The 22,373-nt window shown below is 41.3% G+C and overlaps 2 protein-coding genes across 9 annotated transcripts in view; one reads left to right on the forward strand and one right to left on the reverse strand.

Annotated features, from left to right (window-relative positions):
- Positions 1-22,260, forward strand: part of B3GNTL1 (UDP-GlcNAc:betaGal beta-1,3-N-acetylglucosaminyltransferase like 1) — a 102,622-nt gene extending 80,362 nt beyond the window's left edge. For 6 of the 8 annotated variants that reach the window (XM_072351671.1, XM_072351672.1, XM_072351667.1 and 3 more), the window contains 5 exons: positions 5,374-5,509; positions 13,465-13,533; positions 15,423-15,497; positions 20,348-20,436; positions 22,127-22,260. In XM_072351671.1, the coding sequence (XP_072207772.1) occupies positions 5,374-5,509; positions 13,465-13,533; positions 15,423-15,497; positions 20,348-20,428 (361 nt within the window). In that variant the 3' untranslated portion in view covers positions 20,429-20,436; positions 22,127-22,260. Of the gene's footprint in view, positions 1-5,373; positions 5,510-13,464; positions 13,534-15,422; positions 15,498-17,690; positions 17,853-20,347; positions 20,437-21,398; positions 21,531-22,126 lie in introns of those variants that run through there. The other 2 variants (XM_072351668.1, XM_072351670.1) reach the window with 2 other exon arrangements.
- TBCD (tubulin folding cofactor D) overlaps positions 21,847-22,373 on the reverse strand; it is a 101,897-nt gene continuing 101,370 nt past the window's right edge. Inside the window, exon 39 of the mRNA XM_072351666.1 lies at positions 21,847-22,234. Coding sequence (XP_072207767.1) covers positions 22,220-22,234 — 15 coding nt within the window. The 3' untranslated portion in view covers positions 21,847-22,219. The remainder of the gene's footprint in view (positions 22,235-22,373) is intronic.

Here is a 22,373-nt window from a genome sequence, read left to right on the forward strand (position 1 = left end):
GGTGTCGGAATCTTCCAGTGTCATCTAAGCAAAAGAGAACAGGCACTTAGTTTGAACACGCTTTCAGAGGTACTTGAGGCATGGTCTCACATTGCTGATGAGCATTGGAATGCCTGCTTAATTTCTTGCAAAAAATATATGCATCCAAAAATAGGCAGGAGAGAATACGGCTGTAACGTATTCCTGCACAACAGTAGTAAAGATGAGGTCAACTGCATTTTTATCATCTATGTCTGCATTTGGCACTTCAATTAAACATAGAAACTAATGACCTCATTAGATTCTTGAAAAGCGAATGGCATTAACATTGATAGTCTCTGTCTTTCTTAATAAGCCTTTCATGAAAAATAGGCCACAATGCAAACCATGCCTCAGTTAATGACCCACGACCTGAAGATGAACTCAGACATTAATAGAACCTATTAACAGTGTAAATGTAATAACTCAGTGGTACGATATAGTCCAGCAATTAATAAGTTCACATGAAGTTCAACAGAACAACAACAACCAAAAAAAAATCAGTTTATTCACCAGTATGGTCAAGGTTCAAATAAGATTCATTTCTGAGTTTCCTGTGGATTGCAAGGACTGTGAATTCTGCATGCAAACCTGGCTGTAAAAAAGCTAGGGGCAAGGACTCTGTTCTTCCAGCTATCACTGTGATTAGGAAGTTCTCTGTTCTTCCATCTCTGTATTATCTATCAGGTGAGATTCACCTCATATAAAATTCTATTAACCTGCCATGAATAAAAAGAAATGCTGGCAGAGGCTGTTCATTTGAATAGCTGTTCTTCCTGTCTGGTGTTACCTGAGTAGCACGTGGGACCACGCGTATAGGGAAGGTCAGATTTATAGTGTTACTGTGGATGGTAATCAATGCTTACAATTTCAGTACTGCTTTAGGATACTGGGCTTGCATTTATACATTTCACAAGTACTTGTACATCTGTCTTTGCTCTGTTGATTCACTTATGTAATCTCACTGGGGGGATGGAGGGAGAGGGAGTCAAGCGTTATGGTGAGGTTTAACAGAGCTCAGACATTAAATCATATAGCTTTTATTGTCACATTATCTTTCATTTCAAAATAGGAACGGAGCAGATGTTTCTTGACTCCTGTATTCAGTCAGTAGGTCAGCACACACTTTAACAGAGCTCCATTGTTACATTACTAGGGTGGATGGGATGGTAATAATTGCAGGAGGCTGAGGAGCACACTTCTCACCCACTGAATGAATACCCTCATTTCCCTCCTGCAGAATTTTGGCTCCTTCTTCTCCTAAGCTACGCAGTCTGGAAAGGATTGAGTGGGCATTCCAAGTGAGAATGGAGTTCTGAATTAAAACTCGTACGTCTTTGCCAGTTGTGAATGAGAAGAAAATTAAAGAAATGAGGGGGGTGAACAAAAATGTGTACTTTGAGGATTTTGATTCAAGAGGTGCGATACAGTGTGTGCGCCAGCTTCTGTAATCAGAAGAGTTTGTGTCCCACCTTCTGGCTGAGGAAAACGCTGCTGATTGATATAAAGGCTGCTATCAAAGTGTTATCTTTAATCCTATCTGAGCTGGTAGGTGAAAGCAGCTTTGTTTTGGGATGGCGTACAATAATGATAGCTTCTAGGTTTTGCTTATGGCTATGTGAATAAGTAATAACATGAAATCTGAAAGTAGCTGTGAGAATCATCTGTGAGAACTGGTTTGTACAACTTCTAGATCATTTCAGGCATTTTCTTTAAGTATGCTTTGCACGTTGCTACAGTTCCCGTCTGTTGCACCTGCACTGGCTCTTAAATGATGGGAAAATGGCATTCCCTTATCCCTCAAGGCAGGAATTCCAGTTATCTATTCTGGAAACATCCAAAAATGTGGCAAATTTGAACCAGAAACCAAAAGGGTATGACTGAAACTCTCCCTTTTGACACCCCGTGTACCTTTTGCTTCAACACGTGAGGGATGTTGTTCATAATCTTTGTGAATACCTGCTCTGTGTCTGTAGTTGCTCTAATTAAAGCTGAAGTACAAATGGCTCCCCTTGACTCTGTATCTGTGACCATCTGGGCTTGCACTGCTGAAAGATTTTCAGGGTTATTACTCCAGATTGCTAAGTGTTGATCTGTCTCAACTTCTTCATTAAAAAGGGTGCATGCAACATGGGCAATCAATTTAAAAACAGAAACAAAAGCATTTTCAGTTTGAGATTATAGTAAATATTCTTCAATAATAGGTCAACATAAGAATGTCGCGTAGAGATGCTAGCAAAAAATCTTAATTGCTGTATATATTGGCTTCACTTACACAATCCAAAATCCTCATTTAAGAAAAACATTTATTGGGGTTTGAATCAAGCTATCGATATTGTTGTGTTCATACAAAGGTCCAGTTAACATTGAGTTTCACATTCTTTTCTTAGTGTCGTTTGCTTACTTGCACTACTCAATGTAACACTCCTATATAAGATAGGGTCAGTAAGTCTGCTTCAGCCTGATGATTTGAGTGCTCATTAGCTGGAACGTGATAAGTTGCTGAGAGTCAGTGCACAGAAATATCTAACTTTAGGCTTCTCCCCAACAACTTTTCTTGCTGCTCAGCCTTTGAAAATGCAGTGGTTCGTCTCCTCTTGGACAGCACCACCTTATCTATCTGGGTTTTTTTTAGATGAATTGAGTTGTTTTTCCTAGCTTTTAGCCACCTAGCAGTGAGTAGACTGAAAGTCTTGCTGGATTCTTTCTGATCCTGGCTCTGTTGCTGGTGACCCTCTGACCTGCTGCCCTGACTAGCTGCTGCAGATCAGCTCAGTCTTCAGAAGGCTTGGCCCCCAACTAGAGGTTAGCTGATAATTCCCCTTACACCTTGGAAGGCTCCCTATTGTTTCCTCAGCTTTCTTGACTTTATTAAAACTCCAGAAGGAAAGAAGCTTGACTGTTCCACTCCAGTCAGTAGAACAGATTCTGAACTACCTCTGGAAAATAACACACTGTTATTCTTCTGAAGCCATCTTTCAAGGTGAAATCAGTTTTCAGACCTTTCCATTTACGTGTAAAGCAGCAAATCTTCCTTGTTAGAAGCTAGAAGAAGCTCTAGAATTTCCAATAACGTGATTCTGGAAAAATACTTGACCTTCATAGTTCTTTCCTTTAACTTTCCTTCTGGGAATATAATATGCTGTAATGAACATGGAAAAATGGAAGTGTCAGAGGATGCCAGCAGCAGCTAAAGCTTTGCAGCAGGAATGCAGCTTGTGGTTGCATTAGAAGAGATTTGCAATCAAATCCAAGATTTTTTTCCATCAGTTGAAATGCTGGTGCACCGCCACGGTCCTTAAAACTTTATATGGAGTGGCTAATTCTTCGTGGGTACGTTTATTTGTGTGAGAAGTTCTTTCCAAGTTATCGCACCACAATCAATGATGAAGTGCTAAGCAGCCTTATAAGGATTTGGCTGTGCTTGGAAATCTCCTGCAGAAGCAAGGCAGGCTCTCAGGAGCTGGCTAATAGTCACAGAAAGGATCCATATGCCTGTGTGCTGTGAGTGCTGTGAAGGGATGGCACAAGTGAAAACAAAATTCCCATTGTTAAGGTATTAGAAAAGCTTGCTGAGAAATTGTTACCTAGTAAAAGCCTCAAATTTTATACTTGTATATATTTGTGCCTCAAGAGTATGTTTCATAAAAGTGATTTGGAACAATAAAATAGTACCTGGTGCAGCCTTTGTGGAAATGGGTAATCTATAACAAAGGGAAAAAATGAAAATGTTTCATATAATTAAGATGTGACTGTAATGGCAGTTCATCATAAATCTGTGTGTAATATATATACAGTTTTGTAAGAGAATCACAATGAGTGCATACAGGACTGTGCATAGTCAGAAGAGGTTTAGCAATGGAGAGAGCAGCCTGATTCATTGATAAGAATGGCTTCTTACAGCTGCATGAGCGTAGCAGCAAAGCCTATGTGAAGAAATGTTTTCAGCGAGGCTAAGAAAGTAGATGTCCTTCAGAACCTCTGATAGAATTAATTCTCAACTCAGCATCTTGTTCAAGTGATGTAGGTTAGATTTGTCTGTCAAACCATAAATTAAGGAAATCAGTGCATCGTATCTGGAACGCTGTTTATAAGCATCAGATAGGTTCCTAGTTAACGAATAGTATGTGAACTCTGAACATTAAACAGATGTAACTGCGAGCAGGTGGTTTCTGTAGACCATTGTAAATTATGTAGCCTTAAATATTACATTATATGGTGGGAATAGATTTATTTTTTTTAATACATAAATGTTTGAAAGCGATAGGAGGTGTGTAAAAAGGAAAAAAACATTACAGTTGTCAGACTGAATTAATGCAGTCAGTTAGGATGTACAGGCCATGCATGTTACCCTTGCCTTGAAGTTGTCTTCTCTTGCTGAGATCGTATGTTGAACCTTTTGGAGATCCCAGCCAGCCATCAGCATTTAAGGATGTTACATGTTTCCTTCTTACTCGTTCCGCAGCCACGTGGTTCATCATTTGGTATTCATCTCTCTGTTGTTTACCTCAACCACTTGGCTTAAGTCACACTGTGAAACGTATTACAAATCCAGAGACCTAAAGGTGTAATTTGACACAGACATGTGCCGGCTTGCTCATTTCTGACGTATATTCTAAGGTATCTCACAAACCATAGCGCTTTTTCTTCAAAAATAAGTGATAATAAATTCCATTGCTCTTTATTTCTTAAAAAAGTCATCTTCAAAAGGAAGGCATAGTTGGTTATTTGTACTGCTGCTGAATGTTTTGAAGCCTCCCAAGTATTAAAAACACTTTCTTGGTCTAATGTGTGCACTCAATAGCAAGTGCTGCATTGTGTGTAAGGGCTGGTAGTTTCATTGCTGTATGCAGCTTTTGCAGTTCATTAATATTTGTTGTTCTACTAATGTCTACTGATCAGCATTGGGCTATTTGGTTAGACTGGAGGAGAGAATTTGTGAGACTGGAAGTTTGGTTTGACAAGGGAGAATAGATATATAGGCAAGCGGAACACAAAGAATTGGGATTAGGAGATAGCCCTGCAGTACATACAGGCAAACTATAGGGCAGTTCATCTGGTATCTGGCAGTGAGCAAACAATATAATGGCAGACAGTTGGAACTGTCAGTATTGAATTTGGTTACCATGTTAAGGGTCTTGAAAATAGCAGCTATGACTTCTGATCTTAATGACTTTTGTCCAACTGCTCCCACAGAGTTTCCTTTTTTCTGCCAACTGTTAGATGTGGGCCCAGGGAAATTGCTACTGTTTTTGTACTGTGTGTGTGAATTGTTTTGGTCAGGTTTGTGTGTGTGTATGTATATAGGAATAATGTTTTAAGGGGTCCAGATCAACCCTATTTCTAATTCTTTAGGGAAACCATCTGGAATCACCGAGTCAAGTTTCTTGAGGACAGAGTCCTGAGCTCCTGGACATCGTTCACCATTTGGAATGCTGGCAAGCAAGGCAAGAAGCTCTACAGGAGCTTGTCCCCAGCTAATAGGAAGAAGGTATGTCACTAATGGTCAGTAAAACCTGTATGAAACCACTTTCTTCTTGCTTTGTACCGTAGTAGCATTCTCATAAAAATATTACAAGTATAAATTGGAAAAATTCTCAATGCTGTAACGAACTTCTACTTTCAAGATGCTCTGTTACGTTATCTAAAGCGTATTGTGTGTTGTTCAACATAGGCACTCTTGTTCCTGCTTGCTGGTGACTAAGCACAGCAGTAGCATAGGCACTCTATCATTGCTTATGGTACAGTTGTGCAATTAACCTTTGCAGTAGCCAGGTACACCAGGTGAATCAAGTAACACTTGGCATGGTGCAGTACTGAACTCCATGGGTCCCTGTCAGATGCTGAGCAGTCTGGTTTGTATTTGGATAAGCAGTTCGGCTGTAACCTCATTCTGAAAAAGAGGGTGCTGTGGGGAGAGCGTGCAATAGGCTGCTGTATGTTGTACAGTTTATGTTCAGTTGTCGATGGTGATTTGGGTTGAGGTTTATCTGAGTTCAGATTCCTTTTATAGAATATTGTTTTGTAATTTTTTTGTTAGATAAAGGCTTCAGGGCTAATGTCAAATGACTGTTTCTTACGAAGAGCCACAGAACATTGATTTTATTACCAAGCACGTTTTCCTGTCTTAAAAACATGGATGGAAAGACAAAATGACAAATACATATACATAAACCTGGTTAATGTAGTTGTCTAGAGCCCACACACAGGGGGAGGGGGAATAAAAGAAGGAATTTGTATATCCATCATTGAAATTAAAGGTTAGAAGTGAGAGGCATTCACAGAATAGATGTGAAACACAAGAACTGAACCTGAATTTCCAGATTAATATTGTGGTACCGTATGTCTGTCATTGATATCCTGTGGTAATGAGTGGACTGCATGAAATAATAGTAAATGCTCTGTCTCCAATCAGTCCAATCTGCCCTCACTCAAAGAGGACAGAGCTGTCTGTTAGATCTCTTCAGCTATCTTGGTCATGCAGCGCAGTGTGTGTGTGTGACAGAAGCACTTTGTGAGTTTAATTGCTAACAACCACTGCAAGATTTTATCTAGAAAATAATAAGAATTAGGAAATAAATTCCAAGGGCAGAGATGGTAGCTAAAGCTGTGCTAATACTGTGCAAGCAGGGAGTCGTGAGATGTTATGGAGAAACTGAACTGTGATGTTTTCGTGGCAGTGTCCCACCATCTTAGGTCTCAGGGGTTTTTTGTTTGTTTTATTATACCAGGCTCAAATAGAGGTTGACAGTAAGACAGAACAACACTGTTATGTTTGCCGCCTTGTTTTGTAGGTGACTCATTCAGAACTTCACATCCTGTTCAGCAAACGCAACGATAATTTGAAGATGCAGTGAAGATAAAAAGGACAAGAGAAAAACAGGGGATTTTGTGCTGTTCAGCTGCTGAGAGATTAAAGCTTGCCTCTCCTTCAGCAAAGAACAGCTTTTAATTCTCTAGTATGCCAGCACTGACAGTGTGGTTCTAATTAACTGGATTTAGATATTCATTCCAGCTGACCCTTACTTAACATCTGCTTTGGCAGTGTTGCACGCCATGATATTGTTTCTGACAATGTTATAGTTAAACATACTGTAGTTTGCTTTAGTTTGATACTGAGCTATTGCATAGAGCATTAACTCATCAATTACTGGCTATAGCACCCAGATGTGTTTAGCAATAGCTAAACATGCCAGCTGCAAGTGTATGTGCCAAATGTGAATGTGCTGCAGAAAATGACTGCTACAATATAGTCACAGCCTGGTCCTTAATATCTTCTATTGGGTAATCAAACCTTAACCAGCAAGTTCAGCGTGTTGCCTACAGATACATTCAGCGGTTTTCTTAAAGGTAAACAAAAATAAATAGCTTTGGAAAGGGGCTTATGGTCATCCTAAGTGAAATCAGAGGCCTTTCCTTTACCTTCTTTCTGGTGAAATTATTACTGTAGTGAAATAAAACCTGGTTTTATGTTGCTGTTCAGGCTTATTCGTAGCTTTTCTAAAAGTGAATATCCATCTCAGCCAGCAATAAAGCTTAAAAAATATCCTGATGTTTCTTAGTTAGTCACCAGCAAAAGGCTGTCTGTGCAATTCGAACATCTCACTTCTCCCAATGCTGTCCAAAGGGTTATGCTGCTGCGGTTTCAAGAAATAAATTCATAAAATTTGTAATATAATTCATATAAATTATTGTTCTAAACTAATAACAGTCAAAAGAGGCCAGTTAAACTTCACATTATAAAACATTGAGGCGTTTGGGGGCCTAATCCTCAACTCTTGCCAAAGGCTCTAAAATCCCATAGAAGTAAAGGTGGAAAATAGCTGTTGGTTCATTCTGTCCCTCCCTTAAGAACCAGTAGCATACTTCTCTCTCTCTCTGTTAATAAAAGGTATTCTGTTAATAATGAGAATAATAGAGATACAGATACTAGCTATCAGTTGAGAGACCTGGCTGTTCTTCTGCTCCCAGATGAAGTGTTGCAGGCAGCTTTGGGCCCCCAGCAGAAGAAGGGCATAGAGCTGTTGGGTTCAGAGGAGGCCATGAGGATGCACAGAGAGCTGGAGCACCTCTCATATGGCGTCAGGCTGAGAGCTGGGGCTGTTCAACCTGGAGGAGAGAAGGCTGCAGGGAGAACTCACTGTGGCCTTGCAGCCCCTAGAAGACTCTTTGTTGGAGGGTGTTGTGGCAGGACAAGGAGTATCAGATCTAAAAATGGGGCTGGGTGGGCTAAAGGTCCCTTCCAGCCCAAACCATGCTGTGTGGTTCTGTGATCTACAAATAAGAACTATTATTGTACAGTTACCACATTCTCCTCTGAAAATCCAGATCTGAATGTGACCTTTATAAAGCAAAGTGCTCCTAAAAGGTCGCTAATGCACTCTGAAATGCAAGTCAGATTGCCAGAGCACGCTGTAGAATTCAACTGTCTAAATTTAATTCCATATTTTACGCTCTAAGTCAGTTGTGGAAATGGCACTTCTGCTGTTTCGTGGTTGCTGCATCTTTTTATTGAGATTCAGAATCTCATTAACAGTCATGAGGCTGATTTCAGTCGGGATGTGGAGTCACAGTAGGATCTTCTCTTAAATTGGGAATATCTGTATGAAATGTGGGGCGCATACACTGAAAGAAATAATAAGAATGATCATTTCTGGGGTTTTTACGGCGTCATAAACTAAGCGGCTCTATTTCTAATGCTGACTTGTTTTTTTGTGGAGTGTTTGGGGTGGAGGAAAGAAGCGCCGCACGCCAAACAACAGCGTCTTACAGGAAACAAAATGTTGGCAGTGCTGGGAAGCAGCAGTCTTTGTTTGTGCTCAATAACACGTTATGACTGCGGCCTGTTTGTCTGTTAGAATTATGGCTGCATCAAAGGAGAAAAGGACACCTAAGCTGTATTCCGTCTTTCCCTTTAGACGTCTGTGTGGTGAGCGGTAAATTAATGCCTTTTTTCCAAAGCGTTCAGGCAAAGATCCAAGGTTTGGTATTTTTACTAAACAGTAACACAAGGAAAAAAATCATTCCCCGAGTAGGGTTTTATTTATGAATTAATGACCAGGATCTCAGTATTCTTAGGGAAATTCTGTTTCCTGTCTGTCCCCTTCTTGATTCACACAGTTGACAGTGGTTTAGTATTAGCATTTCTGCAAGACTGAAGTCGAACAGACCTTTTTTTGTTTAAAACACATCCGTCTTGTCTGTAATTTGCAGCTGAAGATGGAAACCAAATGTTTTTGGGACACTCCGTGTGCCTGGAGGGGCTCTGTTCTGTCTTGTCCACTCTTTTATTCTCCGTCAAACTTTTTTTTAGCTAAAAGAAGAACTTCAGCATTAACATTTTGTGTCATTTCCGATTGCTGAAAATAGTTCCAGTAGTGAACAGAGAAGGAGGAGGAAAGGACAAAATAAGCATCACTTAATTGGTGGCATGGAAACGCGCTTCTTGTACACACCCAGCCTATGAAATTTCTGTATCCTATCCACCACCACCCAAACTGGAAGCTTCAAGGAAGGGTTTTGTACACACTGTCATAGCCCATTAACCATTTAAAACCAGACCTCCCAAAAGCAAGAAATGCTTAAGGTTTGTGACATGTGAATGACAATATGAGAGAATGAAGGGGAATCCCTGCCAGGCAGGTGGGCTGGAACTTCATGATCCTTGATGTCCTTCCATCCCAGGACTCTGTGATTTCTGTGAATGCTCAAATCAAGGGAAGAATATTGCGCCCACCTTTACTGTGGAGCACAAGATAGGAAACCAGTAAAAGAGAGCTTGCAGAGCAAAGGGAGGCGGATGGACTTTAAAACCTTCAGTTTAGTCCAGGTATGAAGCATCTTAACATGAAGGCTGTTTTGCCACTTGTTATTTTGGGCCACCGATAATATTTCATGCTGAAATAGGGCAGGGAGGTCCCTCTGCTGTTTGCAAACATGGAAATTAAAATGCACCTCATTTTGTCCATATTGATTGTGAGGCATCACGTGCCTGAAGAATTCCTGGTATAACTTCCCTAGTTACGTGTCATAGAGAAACGAGAGCCTTGCAGGTAGTTCCCATGGTGTTGTTTCTAAATGCAGCTGTATTTGTACCTTGTAAGGGGGATTCTGTACATTCAATGTTTAGGAGCTAATTTTGCATGTTGGATTCTGGCATGAAAATTGTTTTCAGCAAGTTGGGTGTGTAGATGCATAAAGAGGGAGGGTGATGTTGTCTTTAATGGAGTAGTGTCTTTAAATGGATACATGACATGCATGTTGGCAATGTAGAGACACGCAGCTTTTGTTGTGGCATAATGCTGACTGGGTGAAATAAAAGCAACATCCTGATAGTGAAATCAGTCAGACTGACTGAGAATTGCTTGTTGTCTTTGTGGTTCCTCTTATGGCATACTGAAGATGTTTCTGCCTCTGCGTGCCCCTTTGTCTGTTTGTCATTACTTGTATCTATTTAAACTTACATTATAATGCTTTCCATGGCTTTGTTTTGACATGGATGGCCAAAATTGAATTAACATTTGCGGAGATGTATATGAACGTGCTTCCGAGGCTTTATACAAGTATGAGTGAAAGAATTATAAATAGTTGGCTCAGGAAGGTCAGTAGAAGTTTAAAATGCATGGAGGGCTGTGTGAGCAGGAGGCAGAGAGAGAATGCAATAGAGAAGATCTGCACATGTAAGATTTTCTTACAGAGCTTTTCAGACTGTTGCCTGTTAAGATACCTATGGGACCAAGAGATGTAGTCAGGAGGGACAGGACAGTGTGCAACTGACCATGTATCAAAAGGGTTTTCCTTTTTCTTGTCACAGTCTATTGAGATGTTCCCTCTCTGTTAAAGTTGCCTCTTCTGCCCACGACTGTAACGCGTCTTCAGGATTTGCTGTGATTGGGTTTCATTGCTGTCTGTCAGTGATCAGTACGGGCTTAAAGCCATTTCACAGGTGAAAATAAGATGAGGGAATGAAACTCTAGGAATATCATTCACCATAAGAGAACAGTATTAGGCTGATTAATTTTTCTAGATTTTCCATTAGAAAATTTGAATAGAATGGGAATTAGGGAGAAAGATCGTCTTGGGAAGCCAAGCGGGCAGTAACAAATTGTGTATAACAGTAACACAGTTCGAACAGAGAGATAATTACAGTTGTACCTTAAGCCCACTCTTACCAACTTCTTAGGTTGTGCATGTGGAGTAGGATTAATCTCCTGCCCATTAATCTCCTTTAACCAGGGAGGTCTGATAGTCCAAGCCTGCGTGTCCCTTTGCACAGCTGCTGTGTTTACTAAAAGGACCCAGCCAGAGGCATGCTTTTATCTTCCCTAGTTTTTTTTTCCCCTAGATTTGAGTAAATAACTGATCTTTATGGCCATATAAATGTTCTCTTCAGAAGGAAGAAGCTGTTTCTCCATTCCCTTTACACTGCTGTTAATGTGCGTTACATGCTATAGCTATTACTTACACACAAGCTACATGATTACTATAACAAATAGTTATAGCTCTCTTCTCATCTTTAGTTGAGAAAAACAGCCGTGTTTTTTGTTCAGAAACTGTACAGGTTTGTGTGTTGTTGAAAGCAGAAATGCATAAATACGTATTTCCTTAAAACTGATGTGTGGCCTGAAGGCTCAGTAAGCTTCAGTGATGCCGTGTTGCCAGTTGCATTGCAGGTCAGTTATGTTACTGGGAGAATGAAAAATAAATAAGGTTTGAGTCTGTTTTATAGCCTTATAGCTCATAATTTTCTCCCTAGAAGCCAGTAGCTCCTGTATGGGTAGACAGACTTCATAGGAGATGCAAGATACGAGCCCGTTAGTGCAAGAAAAATAATAGGCAACTTGGGTAAGCCTAATAGCTTCACATAAATATCTCCAATAAGGCTGATGCCTCCAGTTCCTCTCCTTGAATAAACAACTGTGTGCAAGTCCTGAATTTGTCTCCAGACAGATTTTCTTTAATTGGAAAATAGTGTGTGGCAGAAAAATAGTTGACTTCCATTTTGGCCACCCACACGGTGTACGCTGTCAGATAATTTCCCCATTGGAGTCTGGCCTCTTTTCTAACACTGTAGATATCAGATTTAAGGTGGCTGAATCCACTGGAAATTAGATGTGCGGATACTTACCAGCAGAGATCTTGAATGAAGTTTACTGAGCTCAATTCTTGCTCATCTACAGCCCACACCTTCTGTTTTTTCAGCTATAATGATGGCTGGGGAAAGCAGAGTTGGGGATGTATCCATTTGTCCCAAGCACAGAGACCAAAGAGAACCTAGGAAAGATGTTGGTTCTTTGTACTTGAAGATGTTGTTTGTGATTAGGGCTGTCAAACCCAGCCTGCATCAGCCACAGAGACTTTATATGAGCTCTGTTAGCTTCCAAGTACTTCCCTGCACTCCCTCTGTATTTCCATCATGAAGTCTGAAGCTCTGTGTCCTTAGTGTGACCCCAGCACCAGGAGCACCCAGAGCAGCAGCCTGGATCTGCTGGCCTGAAACATGATTCAGCTACTCCTGCAGCTCCAAAGTGAAAATTTAATGTTTCCTTCACATTCTTTTCTTCAGTGGTGAACCAATAAAGACTGCGGAAGTTCAGCATTAGGACGCTAATGCTGTTGTATCAGTGTCCCCTATTGTGCAAACAGAATGAGGTCGTTTTAGGTAAAATAAAGCTATCTTATGCAAAGGAGGAAAATGGGAGCGATATTCACGTAGGTACTGAAATGAAGCCAGCCTTCTGCAGCTTCTCTAACTTAGCAAATTAATATACAGCTGTTTGGATATTCACATTTTCCCAATGTTAAGTGTTGTTAATCAATTTTTAATGCGACGATTAAAAAGATAGGCAAGCTGCTACCCAGCTTTCACCAGAATAATTGACCTTAAAGACCTTAAATACCTTCGGTGTTCTGCTTCAGTGTAAGAGTTCTGTGCAGATGATGCAAATAGATCCAAAGGAAGTCAGAGGAAAACGTAGCTACACTTGTTTTTAAAAGTCCTACAAAATGTTCCTGACTAATAAATGGGTCCAAAATGAGGCCACCGTGTGTTTTGGATTGCAGGCATTTACTGCGCCCTATGGGGGACGCACACTAAAAAATGTGAGCTATTTGGCAGCAAGGGCTCTAAATAATGCTTCCATAACTACGTTAAGAACAACAAAACCACAGCAGTGACTGTATGCATTTAAACAACAAAATCTGCTGGAGTTTTCAGCTGAAAAATAAAAGTCTAAAGAGCAAATTGGGGGTGGTGGGGCTGAGAGCTGAAGCTGGTATTACCAGAGCATCCATAGCAGTAGTGCAGCAAACATTGCCTCTCTCACTGAGATATACATGGAAACGATTGAGTATGTTTTAATCTCCATAGGAAGAGCATGGTGAGCAAGTGAAATACCTGCTGATAGCAAAGAATGGCATTAAAACGAGCTGCTTCTCTTTCTCCAGGTAACTGCCTTTTGTGATGTTGATGGAAAGAAAATAGCGAAAGGATTCTACACTTATGAAGAATCTGAGGTTAGTTACTTTTGCATTCATTGCTGTGATCTGAAATGGTTCTGAGAAATGCCATAAAAGAATATATCACAAATCTGTAGTATTGTATGGCAGCTCATTTTGGTAGGAGGCCGTGAGTAGTGGTTAGAGGTAGAGGGGCCATGGCTGCGTAGGAGACTAGAAGACAGCTGCAGAACCACAGTGTCAGCTGTGGAGCCAGAATCCCTGTCTGTATTGCTCACAAGAATGGGGCTGTCTCATCTGTGATGGTGACAGAGGAACTGTCTCTGAATAGTGTTGTTTCAGGTAAGATTGAAACCAGCACGAGGTGTGATTCTTCAGGAATGGGTTTTAGAAAGATGCCTCTAGACCCCATAAGAAAGAACAAAGAGGAATGGGTTGGAGGGCTTAGAGATGCAAACTTCCCTAATGAAAAGTAGAAGGAAGAACATGGAGATTTGTGGGATGGTTTTTCCGCTGTTAACAAACTGTGATGGCAGCAAAACTCTTCCAAAGAGATCATCTCCCAGGTCAAAGCAGGCAGGCAAGAGTACCTCATGTTAGCTGAAGTCAGCTTAAAAAGACAAATAGATATGTATTCTGATGGGATAAAGTATTGCCTTCTCTGACAGTTTTTCTTTTAGATAGGAGTAGTGTTTGACTAATGATGGACTAAAGTCCAACATCTACTAATTGAAAGAAAATTTCAGTGATGAATTGTAACTTTTCTATAGGTTAATTATAGTCATATTGATAAATAAGACTTTAACTGATAGGCTCCTTTGGGGCCTAACACTGTAGGCAGGAACGCTTTATTTCACAGAGAAGGAATACTGATACTTAGATAGCAATAAGGAGTCATATAGAAAGAGTTGTTTTGCTACAATATTAATTTAACGGTAGCAATTGGCTCCAAGATCTGGAGTAATTTCATCCAGATTCAGTCCCCTAAAGAGTCAGTGACACGGCAGCTCTCAGGTTCACTGCGCACTGGGTCGGGTCCTTGGGAGTGCAGCCTGACACTGCGGCTCAGCTGGTTGAGCTGCAGGGTGGTCTGACCTCAGCCCCGCACTCCCACTGCCTTGTTTATACTGGGTCTAGCAGTCTTGTGGCTAAAGGCTGACAGCTCAGTTAGCTGATCTGGCAGAAAAGGAGCCCTCAAAAGAAGTTTTTCAGCACGTTATCTTGTGAATGAAGTTACCCTGAGGTTGCGGTGGGAGGAGGAAGGGAGCATCTCCTCAGATTCAGCTTGTGATTAGACTGGAGTAATTACAAAATCAATCTATGCTGGTAGCGTGCTTCCCAGCCACATGGAAGCAATCAGAAGTGAGGATCTGGACCAGGGATATGAAGTCTCAGTTGGGCATAAGCCATTTAACAGCTCTAACTGAAAGGGAAGGATTCCGCTTCTGTATTTGCTGCTTGCCTTGTGCCTGCTTTGATAATTCTGTGATGGCACATGAAGCTGATTCAGCTCATTGGAGGGGTAGAACCAGCTCAAAAGGAAAAGCATATACATATATATAATATAATACTTGATATGATAGGCTATTATAACAACATGCCTCGTAGTCAGATCCAAGAGGAAACCATTTGGGGAGAAGGCTAAAAGGCAGATAACCTGGAGGAGAGGAATGAGAGCTGCTCCTTTCAACAGGGAAAAGCTCTTCATTAACATCTGGTGTGAGGTGTAACTTTATTCAAAGAAAAACAGTTATGGTGAAGGATGATGGTTAGAAAGGAATGGGTTCCTAAAATGATGGAGGTGGTGGTGAATGGGGATGTGATCATGTGGACTATTTAAAATGAGGTCTCAGAATCAGCTTTTCCTCTTTTACTGCTTAATAGCTCCTAAAACTAAAACAAGTACCCAAGTGTGCTGCTGAACTGATTGACTGCTCTGCTTGCAGGAGAGACCCAAACCAAGAATTCCTATATGTCACTTCAGCCAAGCAACTCCACCTTTCATTATCTGTGTGAAGCAGGTGAGTACCCTTAGCTGTATGTCCAAAATCAGTAACTGCTCCTTATTACAATCAATTTGTATGTAATTGTTTTCCTGCAAGCCTTTACTATACAATTGAATGGCCCTTCTAACAAATCGCGTGGGGTATTTCAGGGTTCTAAAACAGACTATTAAGAAAGGCTATATTAAGAATGAGAAAAATTACAGCCTCAGTGAAGGGGCTTGGGTCTGTTTTATGTTCTTGCTCCACATTTATATGCACAAGTACGTTTAGTTGTTCACCTGGTCTTGTTTATTCCTAACATATGGCAGCCCTGTGAGGTTTGAAGGCTTTAGTTTCTAATCAGAGCTTGAAAACTATTTAGTTTGGCACTGTGGATTCTGACACGGTTTCTGTGGCTGATGGTGGTAACGTAACTAGAAGATGGGAACCAGTAGCAATTTTGCTGTTATATTGGAAATAGTAGCACAATACAGTGGGATATAACAGAAGATTTAAAGTAAAATAGCAACTGTGCTGTAGTTGTAAATGTTAGTTAAAACGTCCCTAAAAGTAACTAAAACTTGAAGCTACACGTGGATATTTTAACACCGTTGTAGATTTGTTTAAAGATAAATGAGCTGAATCGCATCTCATACGGTTCCCTTTTAATTCAGCCCTCCCAACTTTACAGCCAGGTCTGAGCTCATAACTGAAGCCAGACTGAACGTACCTCGGGGCATTACCGTGTGGTGTTGGTTGATAAACTGTTGGATAAACTGGTGATATTACAACTAATTTAATTCTTCGTACTGCATATAATAGTGGGTGGAAGTCCCTAGACAAAACATCTGTGCAACTGGTTATAAAGCACATCTAATTTGTGAAGTCCTTACAATGAGGCTGTTATACAACATCTTGCCTGAAGACGGTCTGTGATTTCAGTGTAGTTTCTGCTGTTTGCCACTGAGCATTTCCTACTTGCTAATCAATGAGTGCTGTAGGCCACAGTGTCTTTTAAGCAGTATTTTTTAGTTGGAAATAGAATTTGACCTATTTGAAATACTTTTAGAGCTCGTGAAGTTATTTCTAGCTTTGTCTACTACAAACCCCTACGCCTTTACGTCGTATTATTGCTGTACCATTATGAAGGTAAGGAACCAGGTTAGAAGGACATTTATAACGAGCTGAAACCAGGTGTTTGTCAGTAGTGCCGAATGTGCCGTTATTACCTGAGAAACCTCAGGCAAAACAAAGCACCAAAGTGTAGGAAGTGGAAAAGCTGGGGGAGAGGAAAGGGCTGGGAGGGTCTCATCCAGCAGGCAGCAGCACTTCGAGTCGCTGCTCCCAAACCAGGTCTGCTGGACGCTCCTTTCTGCTGCTTCTGGGTTCTGCAGCTGAGCTCCAGGAGCAGTTTTACAACCTCTCCTTCAGCCATTGTCATACTTGCTGGATTTAATTACTGTTATGAGTCTCCGTGGAGGCGGCTGGAATCTCCAGAATCCCATTCTTAGTACTTGCAAGGTTGTGCCGGGACTGCAATGGCCACGCTTTTCAGTAGTAGTTTTGTCATGGAAAGTAGTCTTCTACCAAAACAAAACAAGCTGATAAATGTCTGTGGTTTAAAATATTCAGGTATCCTGTCTGCAGCAGCTTTCAAACTTCTGGGTCTGACCGCTAAAGGAAATGGTTTCTAAATGGGCTGAGACGAGCAGAGTATTGAACTTTCATTCATCTGCGTTGCTATTGTGCAGGCCGCAGAATGCTGCGGGTTGGCCTTTGCTGTATTTATAGACCGAATTTGCCTTGCTTTCTGTGCAGCCCACATCTGAAGGAACAGCTAAAAACAAACCTTCCCAGCTGCTTTCCTTTATTCACCTCTCTCCGTTTCCCCTTCCAGTGTGCTTTGCAAACGAAAAACATGGCAGGATGCAAACAGAATAAACGCAGGTAAACATTAAGGCTGCATCGAATGAAAAACGTTCTTTCTGATAGCTTTTTCTGCCCCTCTGTTTGCTCACACGTATCAAATGGAGCTCTGCAAAAAATGCTGATGTCAGGAGTTCAGTCCCAGGCTGATGTGGACAGCAGGACCACAACCAAAACAGAAAATTCCTCTGCAAAGCGGGTGCTGTGTGGGACAAACAGAGTCCATGTGTCTGAGAGGTTACCGGGTGTCTGTATTCTTCAAGCTATTTAGGGCAAGTAGGTTTACCCAGCTCTGCGTTTCAGGTCACACTGCTAACATACAAAAATCCCCAGTGAGTGTGAGGATGGTTCTTGAGCAGACAAACCGATGTGTGGATGCAGCACATGCAGCGGCTGGCGGCTCCTACTGGATCTGCTTCTGTGCTGTGTGGAACTGCTGGAAGCTGAAGTGAGGCAGAGCAAACTGCTGAGACCCTGCAGGGATTTGCTTTAACAGAAGTCATTAACAAGTTTGTAAACATCCCGGACTTCCGAATTGATTATTTACAAATAGAGGTTCATGAAGATCCTTCTTCAGAAGTGTGCTGGGGCCGGACAGGCTTTGGTTGGGCCTTTCATGGTGGAGAATTATTTTTAGTAATGATACAGAGAAAACCTGCATGTTTACAAGCAGCTCTAAGAGGGTCATTTTGAAGATTAGATATGTTTAGTAAGTGGGCTGTCTGCAGGAGTTGACCCTGATGGCCGTGTCCTTCAAGCACTGCTGGCTTATTTATTTCCTCTGGCAGTTCCTCCCGGCTCAGTATTACTGTTACCATGTAGAACCATTTCTTGAGACAGCAGTCTGTTTGATTTTTGTTGGCTTTGCTTTGAAAATGGCTTCACAAAGGGCTGCAGCTGAAATCCTGTGCTGTGGGTGTGTATGTTTGAGAGCTTTTACCCAGGAGCTTCAATCATGGCTTCAACTCCTCCAAGTTGTGTAGCAGCCTGCGGTACCACTTCACCTAAGGGTCTGCACTGTGTATTTTCTCTTGCTTTGAGGTAAGAGAGATGCTTAGAAATCACTTATTGTCCCTGTTTTGGCATGGCTTCCAAGTGCTTGAAATGAAAAGGATTTTCTCCTATTCTGCCTCAGTAATTAAACTAGTTCAATTGTGTAAAATTTTCAGTAAATTTACTGTTAAGAGCAGTTACTGTAAAGCACTGCCTTGTTCTGCCACCTCAGTCTTGTGGGCTGGGGATGAAAGGTTTGTTTTTAACTCTTCTGCTTAATTTAGCATCTGGGCTCCTCTTTTATTTTCATTTTTCAGAGCAGGCTGATTTTTTTCAGCAAACTACACAGAACTGTTCCAAACCCCGTGTCCAAACTTGGGTAGTCTCGGGTTTAGGAAATCATTAGAGGAGACTAAAGGTCACGATCAAGACCTGCGTTTCTAAGTAGAATTCTCTGTTGATGTGAGCGCTGAATTTTGCACTTGGACCAGTAGGAGTCTGGGATCTGAACTGCAGTCCTTCAAAGTACTTAAATGCTGCCAAGTGTTCTTAATATCAAGAGATGAAAAAACCCAACATACTCAACATCTTTCACACTCAGGCCATTACCGCTCAGCTAAGCCAGTGGGTTAAAGTGGAGCTCTTGCTTTAAAAATCCGCTGCCTTGAAACCTTTTCCGCCCCCCTCCAAGTTATTCATTAGCTGTTCTTGCTGTTCTTTTTTACTGTTTGTAAACATCAGTGCTCAAGCAATTTTCTGGCTGTGGTGGATGTGTTGTTGTTGAAGTTCTGGATAAGATAACGTTGTCTTTGCATACGTTGGCATTGCCAGTGAAAACTGAGAAACATTGCAGGTAGAAGATAATGGCTTGGGAGCGAGGGCAGGGAATCTCTGAGCCCAGGTTTGAAATGTGCAGCGTTTCCTGTACAAGTTGAAGGAACAGTGTATGGACAGGGGACAGGTCGGGTTGTTCTGTAGTTGGGCAGCTGTTGATTGAGATGTTGCTCCTTGAATGGAGGGTTTCCAAGGAACACCCGTATGCTCTGTGAGCATTTTGATCAGCAGTTCAGCTGAGCACACAGTCAGACCTCTGTGTAAGGCAGAAAACTTGATTTCTGAACTCAGATTTATGGAAGGTCCCAGAGCAGTTTTATTGAAGCCAGTTATTCCAGCCAAAGTCCAACATTCCTCCTCCTTCGGTTCCAGTTCTGTTTGGGCTCTTGTTTTGTAACTTCCTGTCCAAAACACCTGCAGGGTGTTGTGCAACTTCAATATTGCTGCTCTGGACCATCCATACAACTGCTCAGTTTCTGTAGCATTGTGAGGTTTAACTCATTTCTGTGACATTCCTGAAGTAGAACTCAGTAAGGCCAACACAGAGCAGCAAAAACACTGATGTTGGCATGTTTTCTTTTAATGACATCACAGCTGCGTTAGGATCTGTACTGCTGCCTTGAAAAATGACTCATGGAGCAACTACCAGGTTCAGTTAATGTAAAAGCAGTTTAAAGGGAAACACCTTTACCAAAGCAGAGTATTTCAGCTGCTTGATGAAAGGTTTGTTTCATCACCCAGGCCAATCATGGTTCAGAATCTACAAAGTCACTGTTGTATCGAACTCGGTCCCTCGGTCTGTTCTCTGCAAATGCCTACACTGGAAAACAAAAGAGCCAGCGTTGCAGATGTTTATCTTCAGCGCTCTCAATGCAGGCCTCACGTTCTACTTCAGTGCATTGGAATGAGTTGTCTGACATCCACCCACAGCCCCAGAGATACTAACTTGAACGCTGGCTTCTCAACATAGGCTTAATGTTTGAAGAAATACGATTCTGAGCCTTGTTTTACTCACGTTTAACTCTGCAAATGGGACTTTTTTCTGTGGTCTAAAGAACCAAATTAGCAAAACCTGTTACAGCCTGAATGAACCTTTGTCTGGTTTTTGTGGGTTTTTTTCTTCCCCCTCATAGGATTTGACAGGAGGAGCATTTGAATCAAACCTGAACATGCTGAACCTGAAAGAAGGGGTGGATTATTATCACTTTAACTGAAGAGAAAGGTAAGGCAGCACCATCAAAGCTTGTGTTCTGTGCATATCAGCACGTGCAGGAAGACCAATGTCAGTAATTTGTGTTTTATTAACCTTTATTCCTAGTAGCCCTTTGTAAGGGAGGTGCTGAAAGCACCACTGTAGTGGTATTTACTCCTTTTACTTTGCACAGCACTCACCTACCAAGCTCATGTTTAAATTGCATTTGTAATTGAAATAAGAATCAAATATAGGCCATAAGAGCACTGTTAGCAGAGGGAAGCCTTAAAAATGCATTGAGCAAAGCCTATAACCATGGAAGTGTAAAAGGAGGTTTTTGTCCAACATTGGCCTCAACCTGCCCTGCTGTTGGCTTCATTTCCTGTTACTGAGAGCAACAGCTGGCACTTTGGAGGTAAAGGTCTGCATGCAGCCAGTACTGAGGTTAAGTGCAGCATCCTCTGACTCAGGACTGTTAGAAGCAGTAACGCCATTTGGCAGCCAATGATGATTGCACGCAGATACATTTTGCACTGGACCTTCTCTTATTTTTTTTTGTAGTCAGCAGATTCTGCCTCCACAACTCGTGTTTTTCATGCAGTGGGGACCAAACAATTTAACTGTGCAGGAGTAAAATGAAAATACATGATACATTATATAAGAATATTAACGACACAGCCTGACAAGCTGCTCCATGTGTAATGCCTGCAAGCAGCTGCTGTGCTGTATGGAGCCACATGGCCCGCTCAGTACTGTTAATAGCTGGAGAACACCATACGTAGATAGATGCTGAATTTCATATGCCAGCTCAGGTTGCAGGTACAGTCAAGAAGAAATGCAATGTCTCGCTTAGTTTCTCCTTCAAAAAAATCTTGCAGTGGCACACGAGTGTCATTTTAGAAACAAACTCCTGCACTAGAAGCCAGCAGGTGCTTCACAGAGAAACACGTTTGGTTTTAGAGCTGCTCCTGCATCTTTCCTTTCTTTCAAAGCTTTCACAGGTGTGTATCCCTGCTGTCCACGATGGCTGTTCCATTCGAAGAACTGGGATAGTGGGATTATATCTGTTTTTTGATGGTCCTGGTTAATGACAACATCATATTTTACCTGTGCATTTGTCCTACAATCACAGTAAAGTTACTAAAGATAAATGTTACATCTAATGCATTCTGTAGTCAATAAGGGATAGTCCAAATTCCAGTTTCTTGAAGTTCTGATTCTCCTCTGTGTTCTTCAAGGAAAAAGATGAAACTTCAGTTCCTAAATCTGGTTTTACTATGTTTGCTTGAATAACATTTTGGTGTTAGCTGAAGTGACTTAGGTCTTTTGTTTGAATATGACGTAAGAATGGCATACTTAACTCTGCTAAGGATGGAGCACCACTAAGTGCAACCATTCTTACCTGCAGCAAAACAATTTTTGTAAGAAGAATGCAGTAAGTCAGGTTTAATATTTAATGTGTAAACAGCAAGCACAGGTTGAATGATTCCATTCAGAATTGGACAAGTGTAAATCATTGGCACGGGGGAAAGAAAATACAATTAAAACCCGACAGGTCAGTTGGGACAGAGCTGTGAAGCTATGAAGACAAACTGCCATCTTGTGGCTACAGATAATGAATTAAGAAAAAGACAAGGTAATGAAGTGGTGCTGCCCTCGCAGGGTAGGCACATCTGCACAGTGCTGTAGGACAACTTCTGCCTCTTCTCTTGTTCATCAGTGAACCTCACAGCAGTGCTGGGAATCCAGAGTGTGGAGATGCAGCACCTGAACCAAGAGCTTCAATTTACAAAGCAGATCCTGAGCTGCATCTTCACTTTGCTGAGCTCTGCAAGAGAGAAAGGAAAGAGGTGGAATAGCAGCATGTACTGCAGTTCAACCCACAGCACAGCTGTGTATGTAATTAATTAAGTATGCTAAACAGAGAAGAAAATGTAGAAATGTAAAGTTAATTTTTTTACTTTAAA

Source organism: Excalfactoria chinensis, chromosome 17 (assembly GCF_039878825.1).
Source record: "Excalfactoria chinensis isolate bCotChi1 chromosome 17, bCotChi1.hap2, whole genome shotgun sequence".
Taxonomy (NCBI): domain Eukaryota; kingdom Metazoa; phylum Chordata; class Aves; order Galliformes; family Phasianidae; genus Excalfactoria; species Excalfactoria chinensis.